The sequence below is a fragment of the Anopheles stephensi genome, chromosome 3, assembly GCF_013141755.1.
Source record: "Anopheles stephensi strain Indian chromosome 3, UCI_ANSTEP_V1.0, whole genome shotgun sequence".
NCBI lineage: Eukaryota > Metazoa > Arthropoda > Insecta > Diptera > Culicidae > Anopheles > Anopheles stephensi.
Window position 1 is genome coordinate 15,792,757 of NC_050203.1, and position 16,016 is coordinate 15,808,772.

Genomic DNA, 16,016 nt, shown 5'->3' on the forward strand with positions numbered 1-16,016 from the left:
GTAATGGTTTTAGGCCGTAGTAATCCTTAGAGTCTTTCTGTTTGGGGTTGAAATGCGAGTGGAAGCATATTTGCGGAAATAACTCTTTCGAAAGCTTTCGAGGGGCCTTCTGGAGATGAACAATACTTATTGGCTGCATTGGAAGTGCTTTAAGCGTTAATTATTATTAAATTTCTGGATGACTACTCAACTGTTCCTTTCGACCAGGAGGTTTTTTTTTCATTATCCTATAAATAGGATCGTTGAGGCTTCACAAGTCCCGGAGTAAAAACCTAGCGAACTACTTCCCTGTCCAAGCAGTCTTACGTTGGAATTAAAGTGAGTGTCTATCCCGTCCCAAAACTTTATATTTTCAAGATTTATATGAGCGTTGATAATATAATTCTCCTTCATTGGCACTACAAACTCAACAGGTTAAGGCCTGCCACTTGCCAGAATGCCAGATTCTGTGACTTGATTTTACCGGGAGCTAGATGGTCTGTACTGCGTACGGAGACGTCTAGATGGGAATTCATACCCCTTCCTGCTGAAGACCTCCTCGCTATCACCTCGAATATAGTTTAATACAGACTTTAAAAGTAAACAACTAGATAGAAATCTTCAAAGGTCATTGTTACAACACAATCAGGTTTCCAATACACACACACGCACAACAAACAGCGTTCCAACAACGCCATTGACCATCAATTATGATCCTTCGGCCGGGTACGGTTCTCATTAGCCATCAGACGCTTGCCCAGCTGTCAAATGCCATTCCTGTCATTGCCAGCAGCAACAAACCGTATTGCGTTCCTTGCGAAACGTCGTATCTTTGTAGCGGTATCATATATCTCTACAACCACCACCGCCCCAGCATCCTGATCGGATCGATCATTTTCTATTATCATACCGTCCCCATAATTCTAAAACAAACTCATCCTTCGCACAAGCCTTCGGTCACGTTCGCTTCATTCGTTCGCAGCAAGGCTACCGAAGAAAGGCTTTCGATAGAAGCAACGCTGGATTGGACTGGGGTTTGGGGCAAACACAAAAACCCGGAATGCGACGATGGGAATGGATTTTCCCGGATTCACTGCAGCTCATTGGCAGGAGAAAAAGATTTATTCGACCGTAGTAGTCGTCGTCGTACGCCAATGCGTGCGTACTTTCGGTACGTGCAGATACGTTCATCGTATCGTGCCCAGCGCTTAAGAAATCAACGAACGGGAATAAATCAATTTCTTCATGCTCCTCTCACCACCAGCGGATACCTAACCTAGAAGCATCGAAACAAGATACTGAAGCAGCGGTAATAGTCGGTTGCCGGATGCACGGCGAGCGTGCGTGTGTGTGTAATCTGATTTGGTAAATTGAAATGCACAAACAAACCAGCTGGACGATAATCTGACCCCACTGCCAAGCGCAATGCACACGGTCAAACGGTTTCGAGCATTCGCATCGGAGCATTCCATGCGATGCAGGACCTCGCCCGGCTTCCAAGAAATCCAAGAAATCCAAGACCCACTCTCGCTCGCACTCTCTCTCTCTCGAAGAGCTGTCGATAGCATCGAGCCTAACACGAATTGATTCACCCTTCTAGTGGCCCTTTTCAGTATCGGCTGCACCAGACACAACCACACAGGCCGTACATACTATTGCGCACGGTACGGTGATGATGATAGTAAATTAATGCTAACGAGTACGTTCGCACGCTTCCCTAGGCACGAGCCCCGGCTAAGAACGATTGGTTGGTAATCCTGGTGATATCTGCCAACGCGCGGCCACATCACTTCATCCTCACTGCGGAACTGAGGAACCCGGAGCGGGAAGCTCAGCCAACCTCAGCTTGTATTTACATTCCCCATTTATACGCTCAAGAAATAGACACACCGGCCCCATCTTCACTTGCGTACCAATGTGCTGTTGAATTACAGCTACCTACCAACCTACCAGTCTGGTGTCTGTACCGAAGACGGACGAAGACTTCGATTGATTATGACTTACGCGAGTAAGAGCTACACTTACGCAGCCGACTACTGACTTGCCGTGCGGTTAAACACAACCGACAAGCCTGTCTGTCTTACAGATCCACTTCCAGCAGTGTGCTTCGCATCTCGAGTGGCTGATGAGTTCATTTAATATAGTAACTTTACAACGTTTACAGTTTGCAGCGCTGGGCGTCCTATCCTGCGTCCGTATTTATATCAATCAACGGTGGCACGAGTTGACAAACGATACGATGAAGCCGTTTGGTTCAGTTGATTCGAAGAAAGCATCATTTCCCCGGCATCATACCTTGTAGCCTTCGGGTTTAATTGATGGGTACAAGATTTCTGGATTCCTGGATCTCTGCGACCCATGCGTTGATTATTCATTATTGTGAAGTTTCAGAAGGAAAAGGGAGACGGGGAGAGAAAGAGAAGGGCTTTGTGGGGATTGAATACTTCTTCTTGGAGGGGTTGTGCTATCTGTGAGCAGCACAAATTTAATTGAATATTCAATATTATTCCAAGCCGTTTGTGCAGATACGCCCAGAGATACATCTCCGCGACCGGCGTCAGTCGTGCGAATAGAACAGACAAATAATACTGCCAGGTCCGTACACCGAATGTTTCACTCGACCACCAGTCAATCATTTTCCCCTCGCCCCGTATCGGTTGAAGTAATGTATGCAAGCAGCTATTGATGCTGCCACTCCATTGAATTTGGAAACAAACACGCTACCAAACATATTGTTGCGAACTATGATCTCATAAACTATCGCGGATAGTTTTGGTGCAGTGCTCTTAAGGTACTTGCAGTTGCGAAACAGCCCTGCAGCCCCTTTTGAACCCGACCCGTCGGGAAGTCACTTCCTTGGCGGTCGGGATTTCTATTTATACGTGCGTCCAATGCAACCACAGTTGGTCGCTTGTTACCCAACAAATTCACGCACACAAACCGATCATACACTCCAGTGGAAACCGCCAGCCACGTCCACGCTGCAATCGAATTGATTATCCAAACGAACGTTTTGTTTGCGCTTCACATGCCCCTTCGCGCTCTGTGTGCGCCTGTGTGTGTCCCCTCTCTTAAAGATGTCTACAGCAAGTGCCGCGGAGTGGTGTCCCGTCCGTCCGTCACCCCGGCGCTGTTGTTTACCGTGTGTCACTACCCCGTGCCAGACGCACTTTAATCAACGCATAAACATATCTCCAAAGACAGCAATTCCGAAGTGCGGGAGAGTCTCGCGTGTAGACATCGTGTAGACACACTTTATCCCTCTAGGTCCCGGACGAAAGAAATGCTTCCCCGGTGCGATTCTACACGCTTGCAGTGCATCGAAGTGCATCGAGCGGTTGAGCCGACTAATGGTTTTTCTGGACGGCTTTTCAATTGTTTTTGAACACTTGACTGGTGTGGTGTGGCCGGCTTTTGAATAGAGTACCACCTCCTTCCACCATCTTCCGATCCGTCAACGCTCGTCGTCTAGTGACGTCAGGAAAGGCCAACATTCGGATCGGGCGCACGGTGCACCGACCGATCAAAACCAGTCGGTCGCGGTCAACCAGTGCGGACACACTCAAACTCCCCAGTGTGCAGGAATCGCTAGGCACAAACGCACGCAAGCACCAGCGTGTGTGTGTATGTATAACGTGGTTGGGCTGCCGGAAAACCTCGGACGTACGGTTTCGGTGGTTTGGATTGAAAATTAATTTTCCCCAATTTCCACTTGTGTCCGGGTGCGACAGCGTGGCCCAAACTGCTGTCACACATTAAGCAAATGTTTGTGCGCCTGTGTGCGAATGTGGGACACCCATTAAAACAACAGCCACACACAGCCACGCACACGCAATTTGCATCTCGAAAACCCCGAAACTTCCCGTTCTGTTATGCAGCTGTGCACTTATCCTGATGTGCAGTCATTCATGTGTGTGTGTGTGGGTGTGCCTTCAACGCTCCCGGAAACGTTCCGAAATTAGTGACATTGTTTCTGGAGCTTTGTGCATATATTATAATCGCCGGAGAACGTGAATGCATGTGATGGTCGTGACGGTGGTGGAGTGGCCGATACGCGAGATTATGAATATGTTATTGAAGGTCTTCTTCGTCATTTCTATGCTAGAATGTGCGTGTGTGTGTGTGCTAGAGCGAGATGCGTTATGATAAATGAAGTTTAAGCAAGGTGACAGTGATTGAGTTCCGTGCCCGAACAACCCGAAAGGGAAACCCAATCTCTCAATCAAGTGCGAAATGTGACAGGTTTCCGAAATTCCGCCCGTTACCAAGAACTGCGTTGCGTGTGTAGAATGTGCTAATTTTCACCGTTTCATGCTATTTTGCACACATGCCGGCCCAAGTTCGGAGCAGTGTATTTAATCAATCGGAATAATCTGTCGGAACGCGCAGCACGCATACCACAGTGGGAAGGGCAGTTATATTTCGGTTTAAGATTTGTGCGTTTGAAATTGGATATCATTATAGTGAGGCAATCGCATTAGAAGATTGTTCGTGGTATTTAACCGAACCTCCTCTAACTTAATTTTGTAACAATTGTACAGAAAAAAAGCTTTTACAGTACTTGCCTTTGGAATAAGGGTATCTGTTTGAATGCATGATAACTTAAGGAAACAAACGTCTGTTATTATAAGTTAAAAACAAGGTGTCAAAATTTACATGCTATCGGTAGTAACTTGGACTTGAGAAATGGATTTTTTTTTGAATATTTCCTGATCTGTCAATTCCGTGAATTTAAAAATAGAAAAAAATACAAAAATCCATTTCCGACAAATTTGAACCATCCCACTCCAAAATGTGACTAAGCCAAACTAATATATCAGATCCCTTTAAAGACCGTCTTCTGGTGCGTAGGTTCTGGTGATTATTCAGCTACAAGGGGAATTCGCTTCAAGGGAGTTAAGGTGCTTAGTTTCAAATACGGTAAAAGCTTATTTATGGCAATTTCTGAACGGTTTGAATCGATTGAACCCTTTCTATAATTGAAAATTTCTTTCAAACAAAGACATTATCGAGCAAATACCAACCCTTAATTTGCCTAGAAGGTTGAGCCTGTCGTGCACAACATAAGAAATGCAAACATAGAACATGTTCCATAGAGCTATGAAAATATCTACTTTGCCGTTATCTACTTTGACTCTATACAATAAATTGAAAAAAGGTAAAATTAAAAAAAATACTAAATTCACCGTGGCCTTATTACACAGCCCGTCACTGTAAGCTACAAGTTACCATTTTTTAAGTCACTCTAAATTGATGTAAAACTATATAGATGATTGTTTAACAGGCAAGCTAAGCTAAACAAGCAAATAAAAATTTAATCCTTTTTCCCTATCCCAACACAGAATATAATTTTAAAGTAAACAGCGCAAACTCACTCAATAAACAGCCCTATTTATTTTATGCAAATCAATATGAAATTCACCCAGCCAGCCTCATGAAAGCAACCAGTAGAGAGCTAAATCTCATGCGCTATATAACATCATCATAAAACACCCAAGTGCAACAACAACAAAAACACATTCGCCACTAGAACAAAGGACGATTTTTCCTATTATCTCCGGCGTTTTCATCCCCTTTTTTCTCATACAGAAAATGTGCAAATACACACACACACACACAGGCCACCAATAAAGCTAAATCCCTTTTTTGTGTCAACAGCTGGTGCCAAGCTTGGGCCGAATAGCTAATTCTCACACAACAAGGGCAGAATCGAACAACCGGAGAGGAAAATCAACAAAGACATTGGCGTTTAATTATTTGACTATCGCCATCATCATCATCATCATCATCATTGTGATCATCATCATCATCGGGATGCTCGTACGCCAAACACCGTTGTCGCTGTTTGCAATTTATGTTGCTACTGCCAAAGGCGAACCAAATATTTACGCATTGCCACAACACTCACATACACGTTATGTTTTGTGCATTTTATGCAACAACTGCCTACCCACCTCCCCCTCCCCCTCAAAATCACCTGTTCCTTCAATGCACTTGCCACAAAGGCTCGTGAACGATCGTGAACCGATTATGGCGTGTGTTGGAGAGGCGTTAGGATGTTTGCATTATTTTACACATTTATCGCTCAAACGTTCTCGATGTTGCTGATGTGGCCTCTCTGTTTTATTGCGTTGCCTTTTTTATATCCCTTCTCTATTTGGTTCTTCTTCAAATATATGTGTTCCCCACTCGAGTTCAGCGCCGAGTCCTAGTTTCAGTCTTCACACACACAAATCGCTTCCGATCTCCCACCGTGCGCGAGATAGTGCTCGGGGTGAATGGGATGATCGTATCGAAAACGTTATGCCATCGTGAAATTGCATTCTGTCAGTTGCGGACTTTTGAAGCCGGAGAGTTATAGGACATGCATAACTGGACCAACAAAAAAAAAACAAACCCACCAACCGAATGCACATCCAATGCACCTGCTTCTAATTCTCTACTCTGTTCAAGGGACAAAAAACGCAAATGGGTATCTCGTTGAAAAGGGGTTAGTTTGGTGGAACAAAAAGGGACGGATTTTTCATCACGCTTTGTATGTGGTTCCCGTGTTCTGAGAAATAATTCGAAAACAAAAAACTCGAACCTCGAACCCTGTACCTGATGGAGTCGCTTTCACAATGTCCTGGTCATGAAACACAAGAGGAAAATGGAGTGTAGAGCGAGCGAGTGCAGTTTGAAATTTTATGCAAATTTCCATCCCCCCCCCCTCCAATTTTTTGTCACTTGTCGCATTCAGTCGAAGAGCAAACTGAAGAAAAAAAAAACCACAAGAGAAAATTTTCATTATTAAGCGACTATTCATACTGCTGTCCCGGGGTTCAAGCGTTTGAGCTACAAAACCAGTTGACATTGAGCTCCGATCTTTTTCACCTTTTCATTTGTGTGTGTTTCATTGCCCGCAGGTTTTTTTTTCTAGGAATGAGGACTTTGAAATGTAATATTCCAGCGTGATGTTAAGTAAAATTACATGTTAAAGCTCCTGCGGCTGATGCGACGTTAATTAATTAAACAATGCATTAGTTGTACTGGAGCGACCACACTCACACACACACACGGTTCATTATCGTGGTTGATTGATGGAAATATTCGTGTGTAGTTTTGAGTCCCGGGCAGCGGTTAGATGTCACTTACCACTAATGTGACAGACGTCAGATAGATGTCAATGTTCTTGACACGGTTCCTACCCCACTGGCAGGGATTTTTTTTTGGCTGGAAAACTAATACCGCATACCGGCTACCGAACGGACCGAAATCTCCGAACCGACGACGACAGGTCTATTTCAATCAATTCTCAGAATCCAAATGCCCTTCATGCATTTGTCCCCTGAAGGCCTCAATGTTTTTTTTTTCTACTGGAACAGAACAAGGTCTTGTTGGACGGGGCATGTACGGCAAAATTTACTGGAATGGAAATTTCCACCTTCATGGAACATTGTTTATTCAACGTATTTTTATAACACGGGTTTTTCTTCTATTCGCATTTATCTTAATCGGATTGCTGTGCTTGTGCACCTTCTTCGCCAAAAATCGTTAACTAATGAATATACTCGGTAATTTGTCCAAGTTCAATCCACTTTCTCCGTAAAAGCACAGCTTCAGATACTTTAAAGTGAATGTGAACAGTAATTTTAATCAGTGTGTGCAGCAGCGAAAAGCAGTACGCGTACGTGTGCGTGTGTGTCGATCAGCAAAGCGTGGAATGACCAGCCGGACAACAACCGGCTCCAGCAGCTCCAGTACAGCAACAGCAATATACACACACACACACCAGTGCCCACCGGGTGCTATAATAAATGTCAAAATTAATTTTCATTTTCCTCATCATCCAGGGAACGTTTCTGTTCCTGAAGATCTACGGCTATCCGGAAATCGTGAAAACGCACTGTAACCGAACGTCGCTACCAGTAAGTAATTATAATGAATCGTGCGCGCTGCCATTAGTGGGTATAATAGGTGGTGGTGGTAAAAAGCTTTTTTAATGTGTTTTGCTGTAGTTTGTATGTCATGGTTTGCAAGCCATAGGCGATGAGGGTTGCACATGAAAATGCATTTTTTTCTCGTGGCTATGGGTGACCACTGAATGGTAATGTCGGGAGGAAGTAAATGATTAGTGCTGCCCGTGCTGAAAGCTTAAATGAGTTGACGAGTGTGCAAGTATATAATGGAGTGGTTTCGATAAGTGGTTAACAGTTACTTCACAGGATGAAGTTGATTGAGTTCTGCTGCTTGAGGGATCATGTTGCGGCATAGTGAGAAATCGATAGATAATTTTATTTGAATTATTTTATTCGACGTATTTTTTTTAAATTTCAGACTGTAATACTTTGAAGCCTTTGAAGATAATTGCTCCGTATCAAATAAATTTTTAGAACTAGATTTTGATAAAAAACAGCACCAGAATTTTAATCAAAAATGTTTCTGATATACCGATTGCATACCTTCAGGCGTAAATCACCTAAATCACAAATATCATTGAAGCAGCATTTAGTGACTGTTTTTTGGTTTAGCAAAACCTAGTATATTTTTTTCCAAGTAATAAAAGCTTCCAATACAGATCTGGGATGTATCTTTCCACATTTCAAACCAAAGTTGCTTTTGGCAATCAATGATTTGACCAGCTCATTATTGGAAAATACGTGTAGCCGGCCATTAGCGTACTTTATGCTCACAACCTTCAACGCTCATCGATAAATTAAACAACTGGAAGCGTGGTTGTTGTTTTGAGACCATTCCACGGCTGTCCAATCTAAAGATAGGTCAGAGAGCTAAAAAAATGGTTCTAATTGAGATACTTCTTTACGCGAGCTATCCAAATAACAGCCATAAGGTGCCACAGTGATTAGAAACTAAAAATATCGCGCTGAGGGGATGCTGGGACTTGAACCTTGTCGTGCATAAAAATGAATCTTCTAGGTAACGAACGACCAAAAGCATCGTTTTTAACGAGATAAATGATGCCAAAATTAGAAATGAGAAACATGAAGTGCAAGCAAGATGGAATAAGCAAAACTTTCCAAGTGTAGCTATACGCATGACGCAAATTGGGACTTTTTCTAAAATGGTCTTCAAGTAAGACTTTGTAGTATTGGCAAAGAAAATTGTGCTTTAATATTTGCTCCCCATAACTACCGGTACATTTCCAAAGAAATTTCTTTAAAAAAAATCTCTCAAAGACACTGCATTTTTTCGTACCTCGCTGTCACTGTTTGCCACCGGCAAGTCCTTGTCCTTCTCTTACCGAATTAATATTTCAGCACAATCTGCACACTCATGCACATCTGATGTCTCGTTGCCAGAAACTGTTGAGCGAACATTGTATCGCCAGTCCGACCCACCAGCACCTGACAGTGCCATTTTGCTCCGCAGCTAAACAAAGTCATCGATGACGGTGGTGGAATGACGGTCCGGAATGTACTATTTCTCGGAACAAGTGAATGGGAGTTTGGATGCTGTGTGTGTTTTTTTTTTTCTATTCGTTTTTCACCTACAGACTTGAGACCCAACTGTGTGTCTTCCGCGACGTCTCATGCTTGCTTGAGTATTTTTTGTTCGTCTGTGTGTGAGCAGCCGAAGTACTAATGTCGAACATTGTGCACAATTGTAGTGGTACAGTTGGGTTCGCAGATGGTGCAGACACTGCTTCCCAACCATTACTGCAAATTGATCGAAACAACGTACCGCCGTATCACCCTCCGTTTGACAGTGGTAAAGAGAGGTTTAACCGTTGTAAAGTAGTTTTCTTGTTTTTGTGTTGCTTTACAAAACGATAACATTGATTCTATCTCCAAAAACGTGTCCAGCTGATAACTCTCAGGGCAGCGTGTTTTCTGGTCCTTGTACTACGATTTTCATGACGTTCTCTCCAGCCGCTTGAACAGGATGTAATGTTTATTAAATTCAGTCTGTGATCCGATCTTATTTCCTCACTTCATAATTCCTCACCCGCCTCACGAAAGGTGCGTGAAAAATGACCTGCGCGACGTGTGCCGTACCGGGAAGCATGATTTAGCGCGAATCAAGCAACATCCGGCATCCGGCTAGATCGAGTCGTCCGGTCTATACTAGCGTCCTACTGCCGAACCTCTAGGTGGAACATAAAAAAAACTCCAAAACTTCACATCCTTAGGGAGTTTCGAAACGAAAAAGCAGCCGACCCATTTACTTCATATGGGTGAAAATAAATTCGAGCGCTAAAAAAAGCGCCACCTCCATTGCGCTTTTCCCCTCGGTGCCGTTTTCTTTTCCGTCTTAATCACCTGCTCGACGCGACCCGGGCCTGGTCATTAGGACGATGCAGTGGAGATTAATGTGCTCCGGTGCCCGGCCCTGTCGGCGCCGGAAGCTCCAAAATGGGGCCACTGCTGGTGGTGACCGGAAGTGAATAAAAGTTTTTAATTAAACTTTTTAATTACATTTCCCAGCGTGTGTGCAGCATGTGTTCCCGCTGCATGTTTGCTTTTGCACCCGTAGTGTTGCTTATAATTTCCCACTGTTTATATCATGTTGGATAGTTAAAGTGTTCCGGTGGGAATTTTGTAGTAGAAAACTGCAAGTGAATATTTTATAATGAAAGTGTTACGCTTTTATATGATAAAATCGCCAAAGAAAAGAATTTAAATGTAACAGACAACAGAAACAAATCAAGCGGACACCAACTGCAGCGAAAGCCCCGATTTCCCAATTTGCTCACCAGCAACGTCAAGCGAGAAATGTAAAACTGAACCCCAAAGATCCCTGCTCCAATCAATTCCAATTGAAAGTGTAGCTAAAGTAAGGTAAAATATTACTCTTCCCACTCCCGACACAGACTACAAACCGGGGACGAGAAAATTGTATTTACAACATTGTCATTATCCCGAAAAAGAGGCAAAACAAAACTCCAAAGAAAACCCCAAAAACACTCAAAAGCAAACAAGAATCGACACACAAAATACGAAATTTATGCTGACATCCGTGTGGCAGAGGAAACCCGGTCGTTCGTTCGTTCAAGGGCCGTTCTACCGCGCCAAAGATGTGCCGAAACATGGAAAACTTCCGCCTATTCTAGTCCACAACGAGCAGGAAAAAAAACATGGAGGAATCGCCTCTGTTTTGCCTCGACTTTTATTTCATCTTTCCGTTTCGAACCAAACATTCGTTCAACGAGAGTGCAATTTAAGTGTTGTATTCTGCCATTCAATCGCTGCTGGCCAGGAAGCTAACACAGCCAGGAAAGTCATCGTCGCGGCCTATATCCCGCACGCCTCTGTAGACTGACTTTCTTCTGCGTGAATTGAATTCTGTCTGAACTGTTCGTTATCTTCGGGAGTTGAAAAGTCATGGAAAACGATTGCTCAAATCGTTTCATATTTTTGGCAGCAATCTCATCTCACAATCCATTGTGTGGTCGCACAAGAAAAGGATTAAACTCGCTTCCATTTTCTGTGTGAATTTGACACGGAACACATGAGACTCCCGGCTGCGATTCCTCATTAGAACACGAAAATAAAATCCTGTTACGAAAATGCACACAGCTCTCGTTGCTTCCCCATTGGATTTGTTCCGTTCGAGGTCGGAATCATGTTTTATGCTTTGCTCATCAGTGTTCGGGTTGGGCTCTTATCCGTGCCGCGAAGGAAGTGATGTGCGAAAATAATGAATTTATAAAATGAACTACTCCTTTCGGTGCCGCGAGACGCTCGCACTTCCACTTTTCCACTCGAGCCTCACAAGCATATCTACAAGGGTGGAAGTGTACGAAAGAATCAGGGATGAAAATGCTTTTCCGGTTTTGTGACAAGCTTCATTCGAACCAGAGCGAAAACTCAGAAAAGAAGGGGGGAGGGGGGGGAGGAAAAGGAATTCATCCACCAACCTCCATCGTTAGTGAAGAGTAATGTTTTGGAGTTTTTTTATCCTTATTTTTGCTGTTTTGTGACATGAAAAATATCTGGAAAACAGATTCGGGGACAAAATTGGAGAGGAAGAAAGAAAGAAAAAAAATCGTTGACTGCAGTCAAACAAGGGGAAAAAATCTGCAAACCTGTCGCACTGTGGGTAAGAACAGGGACAGTTGAAGCACATCGTTTTTGGAAGAAGTTATGCATAATCGATGACGTAGAAGAGTAGCTTGCAATAGTTTATTTTGGAGTTCAATTTTCGAGTATTTTTTCTTAACTACCTCCTAATCATCCCCTGCTGCTGAAAAAGCTCTAAAGCAGCTTCTATTTTCTAAATGTGGAAACGTAAGCAGCATAAAAGCTCTTGGAACTCTTAATAAGCTCCTATGTCGCTTCGTAGTGCTCCTATATCTAATAATTATCTCAACAATCCCAACTGTTGGATATCAAGTCAAGGAAGCTCGCAATGGCAGGAAAAAGATCTCTTGAGGTCGTGGTGCCAAAGAAAGGGCACATTTTATAACATTAACACTTAACTTATAACTTTAACTTTATAACATTTTTATAACATTTGACACTTTGAGAAAATAAGATTTCTTCACAATCAAATTCTTACAGACGTTTAAGACGGTAAGAAATGATCGATAGGAATCCACAGCTGCCGTGTGAAGACCGGTGCCTTTATCTCCTCAGCCACCAGATCGCCCCAATAATTAATGTTCAAGGAAAAATACGGCTTGGAAAACAGGAAATTTCCTGGTATAAAGTAAATTCAAATCAAATTTCTTGTAATTTTTTCTGTAAGCTTAATAAGAATACCTGAGAAAAAAAGAACAATTCCATAAAGAATTCATTCATTTTTTCCCATGGCGGCATTTAATGCAATGATGTACGTTTTATGACCACATTCAATCCCATAGTATTCCTTGCGCTCAATCCTTCCACCTGGTGAACGTGTCGGATCGGAGTGAATTGAAGTGAAGAAAGTCACACGACTGCGGGTGTCGTGGCAGTGCCCCAAAGCAACTCGGCTCCCGCTTCCCAAAACTTCGAACGTTTGCTTCCGTTTGCATAAAATATTTGCACTCGTGCCCGTTACCAGTTGACGAGGCGGAGCGGTTCAGTCGCGAATACGCCATCTATATTATTTAATTCTTAAGCAGACGAGAGAAGCAAAAAAAAAAAGCATCAACTCTGATACCTATGCGCTGTCGAGCATGGGGGTCCGTTGAGCAGGCCTGTGCATACGGAATGAAATTTAATTTTGATCAAAAGCAATACCGTCAACAGTCTTGTGGAGCAACGTGGAGATCAAGAGAGACAACGCAAAAAAAAGTGTGCGCCAACACACAAAGTTGCCTTCAAACGATGATGAATCGAAGACGACGTCTGGACGAAGTGGAAACAAGACCAGGCACCAACAAAAAAAGGAAAAGCCTCTCAAGAACCGCTTCACAATGCTGCTGCTGCTGCTGTCGGTGGGGTCAGAACCCACAGGCACTGGGAGTACTTTTTTCCCCCGATTTAACATCTCACGCGAATTCGCGAAGTGGTTTTTCCTGTACCACTCGACATTGCTTCCAATTCGCGTTCTTCACCACGCGTGTTCACCAGGGAGAGCAAGTGGGGGGGGCCGCTTTAAGGGGGAGTCTTTAAGAGAGCTCGTTCGTCTCGGGTGGAAAATGGAAAGTGTCTGGTTCAAGTGAAGAAAAATTGTTCCATTTTTTTGCTTGCACTCCATCCAATTCATCTCACATGGCACTCCCTTACACACACACACACTCTCGCAAGCCACCGGGACCCGGGAGTGGCTTAACAAAACGGTTCTCGATTTAAATCATTCACGGATGAAAGAAAATTTCCTCTTTCATCATCATCATCATCAGCGTCTTCACTAACGATCATTGAGCTGGCGTTGTTTGCCACGCGGCCTACACTTCCCGACATTTGGAGAAGTCTGTTTGAGTCGTTCAATCATGTGCAAACATGACTAATGCCAGCTCGCTTCGTAATGGATCCCGAGAGCGGCAAGCAAACAAGCCAACAAAAAAAAACGCCTCACTCGTCACCGAAAGAAGAGAAAATGTAGCAAATTAAAATATCCTTCACTGATGTATGTATGATCCCCGTACATGAGTTCTAGCTCCTTTCGCAACCCATTTTTCACGCCCCAAAACGCTTTCGGAACTAAAATTTCGGAACATAAAAAAAACCCTCCACTGCAAATCACTGTTCTCGCGGGCAAAAAGGTGGGCGAGCGACAAAGCGAGCGACCGGGAATGGATCGCATAAAAACGCAGCGTCAGAAGTGGGAAGTGAAATTTATTGCCAAAGATTTGTAATACTTCCCGCCACTTGAAGGGCCAGAAAGAGCTTTTCATTTTGCCGGTTCAGGTTCCATTTCCATTTGCGAGGTTTTCCGCCTCTTGCCAGTGCCCTTTTCATCTTGGCGATCGAAGAAGGCAAAAAAATGCTTCTTATTCGTATAATTTGTTTTGGGAGAGAGAGAGAGAAAGAGAGAGGAATACGAAAACATAACGACGAAATGGAACTGGGAACTAAGGCCAAAAAACACCGAGCACTCGTTTCTTTTAACTCATTTTTGCCCACCGTTGGCACGGCTATACGGTGAAGAAACATCCCCACACCGGAACAGGAACGCCAACAACCCCGGAAGCAGGTGTTTTTATTCATGAGGCGAAACTTTTCACATGTACACTCGCTCATTTGTACCGAAATGATATATATGGTGCCGGTCCAAACACGCCTGCCCGATCTCCACCACCCGTTTCCCCCGGTTCATCCCGGGGTCATCCTGGCCGATCTGCGGAGGAAAAATCATTCATCCATTCCATCATCATTTGTATCCGTTTCCCGAATGCAGCCACCAGCTGGCCTCTGGGCACCTCGTCCAGGCTAGTCTGGTCTGGTGATAAAACTGTGATGTGCCGTCTGGTCATACACACAGGTGTACGCCAGCTGTGTGTCAGAGGCAAATCACCTTCGGCATCTATACACCTCTTTGGGTATGTCTTTCGGTTTTTTGCTGCCCAGTGAGTGATGAATCGGAAATGTTGTTGGAAATGAATTTCTCCAATCCTTAGTTTGCCGGGTGTTTTCCACACGTCCATCGTTGCCACACTCAATCCGAGAATGTGAGTTCGAGGGAGAAACTCGGTAGCGGAGGCAGTGATTTTTGGACCAACTTTTTTGCCAACCAGAATCGCAATATCAAGAACTAGCTTCGGAGCTGCGTTTCAATAGAGTAGCCGAGTGAGTTGGGAAAGGTGAAATTTTTCATTTACCCAGTGCCCGTTTTCGATTCGGCGGCGAGTTTTCCATCCAATCGAACGTTACTTTGCATACGGTGTGGTGCCGGGGCACCGTTAGAAGCAACAGACGTTTTCATTGAACCTATAGAAGCTCTCGATAGGAAATCCAACTTTCTTGGTTGGGCCTTGGGTTTGGGTAAGAACAGTTTTAATTTCCAACGAAGAAGCTTCGCAAACCGTACGCTATGTTTGCATGATTTAAGTTTGATCGGTGCAAGTTTATTCAAGGTGGCGTGTCTGCTTGCATTGGCAGGAGTGTTTCTAGTTTTGCACAGTAGGGCGAATGCTTCCTTGAAGATATATTTTATCGAGGCTGTAGAAGGAGTCGTCGCGATTTGTTTGCTTTGGCTGTGGTAAAGTAAGGTAGAATTTTAATCGAAAAAATACTCTCGATCAATATTTCTAGAAAATTTCGATCAAAACCCTGCTTTTTATAGTTGTAAGCTCTGAATTTCTCGATTCATTGCGATGTGTTATTGAGGTCTAAAGTGTTTAAATTCTACCCAAGCTTATATTTTATTATTGTCCATTCCTTCTTTTATTACTTTTTTTGATTTTGCATACAATTTCAGCCACAATAAATGCGTTCCAATCAGAAGGAGAAACTTATTATGGTCCAAAATTCCACAACACGTTCGTACGACACTTCAGCAAGTAAACGTTCGTGTAGAGTTCACGCTCGAATACCACTGACACTGGGCAGGTTACCTTCCGTCCGCCCACCCATTCCATGCCACACAGTCCGTATGCACAAGGCATACATAACGGCAGCATATTTCATCTGTGTGGCAAGTGTGATAAAGTTCTTTCCAATGGTCTGGAA

The 16,016-nt window shown here is 43.6% G+C and overlaps 1 protein-coding gene across 10 annotated transcripts in view; it reads left to right on the forward strand.

The window, feature by feature from the left end:
- The window catches only part of LOC118509818 (collagen alpha-1(XVIII) chain), a 189,726-nt gene that overhangs the window by 115,772 nt on the left and 57,938 nt on the right, over nucleotides 1-16,016 (forward strand). For 9 of the 10 annotated variants that reach the window (XM_036050971.1, XM_036050970.1, XM_036050975.1 and 6 more), the window contains exon 5: nucleotides 7,812-7,886. The exons of the other annotated variant lie outside the window; for it this stretch is intronic. In XM_036050971.1, the coding sequence (XP_035906864.1) occupies nucleotides 7,812-7,886 (75 nt within the window). The remainder of the gene's footprint in view (nucleotides 1-7,811; nucleotides 7,887-16,016) is intronic. 10 annotated transcript variants of the gene reach the window in all.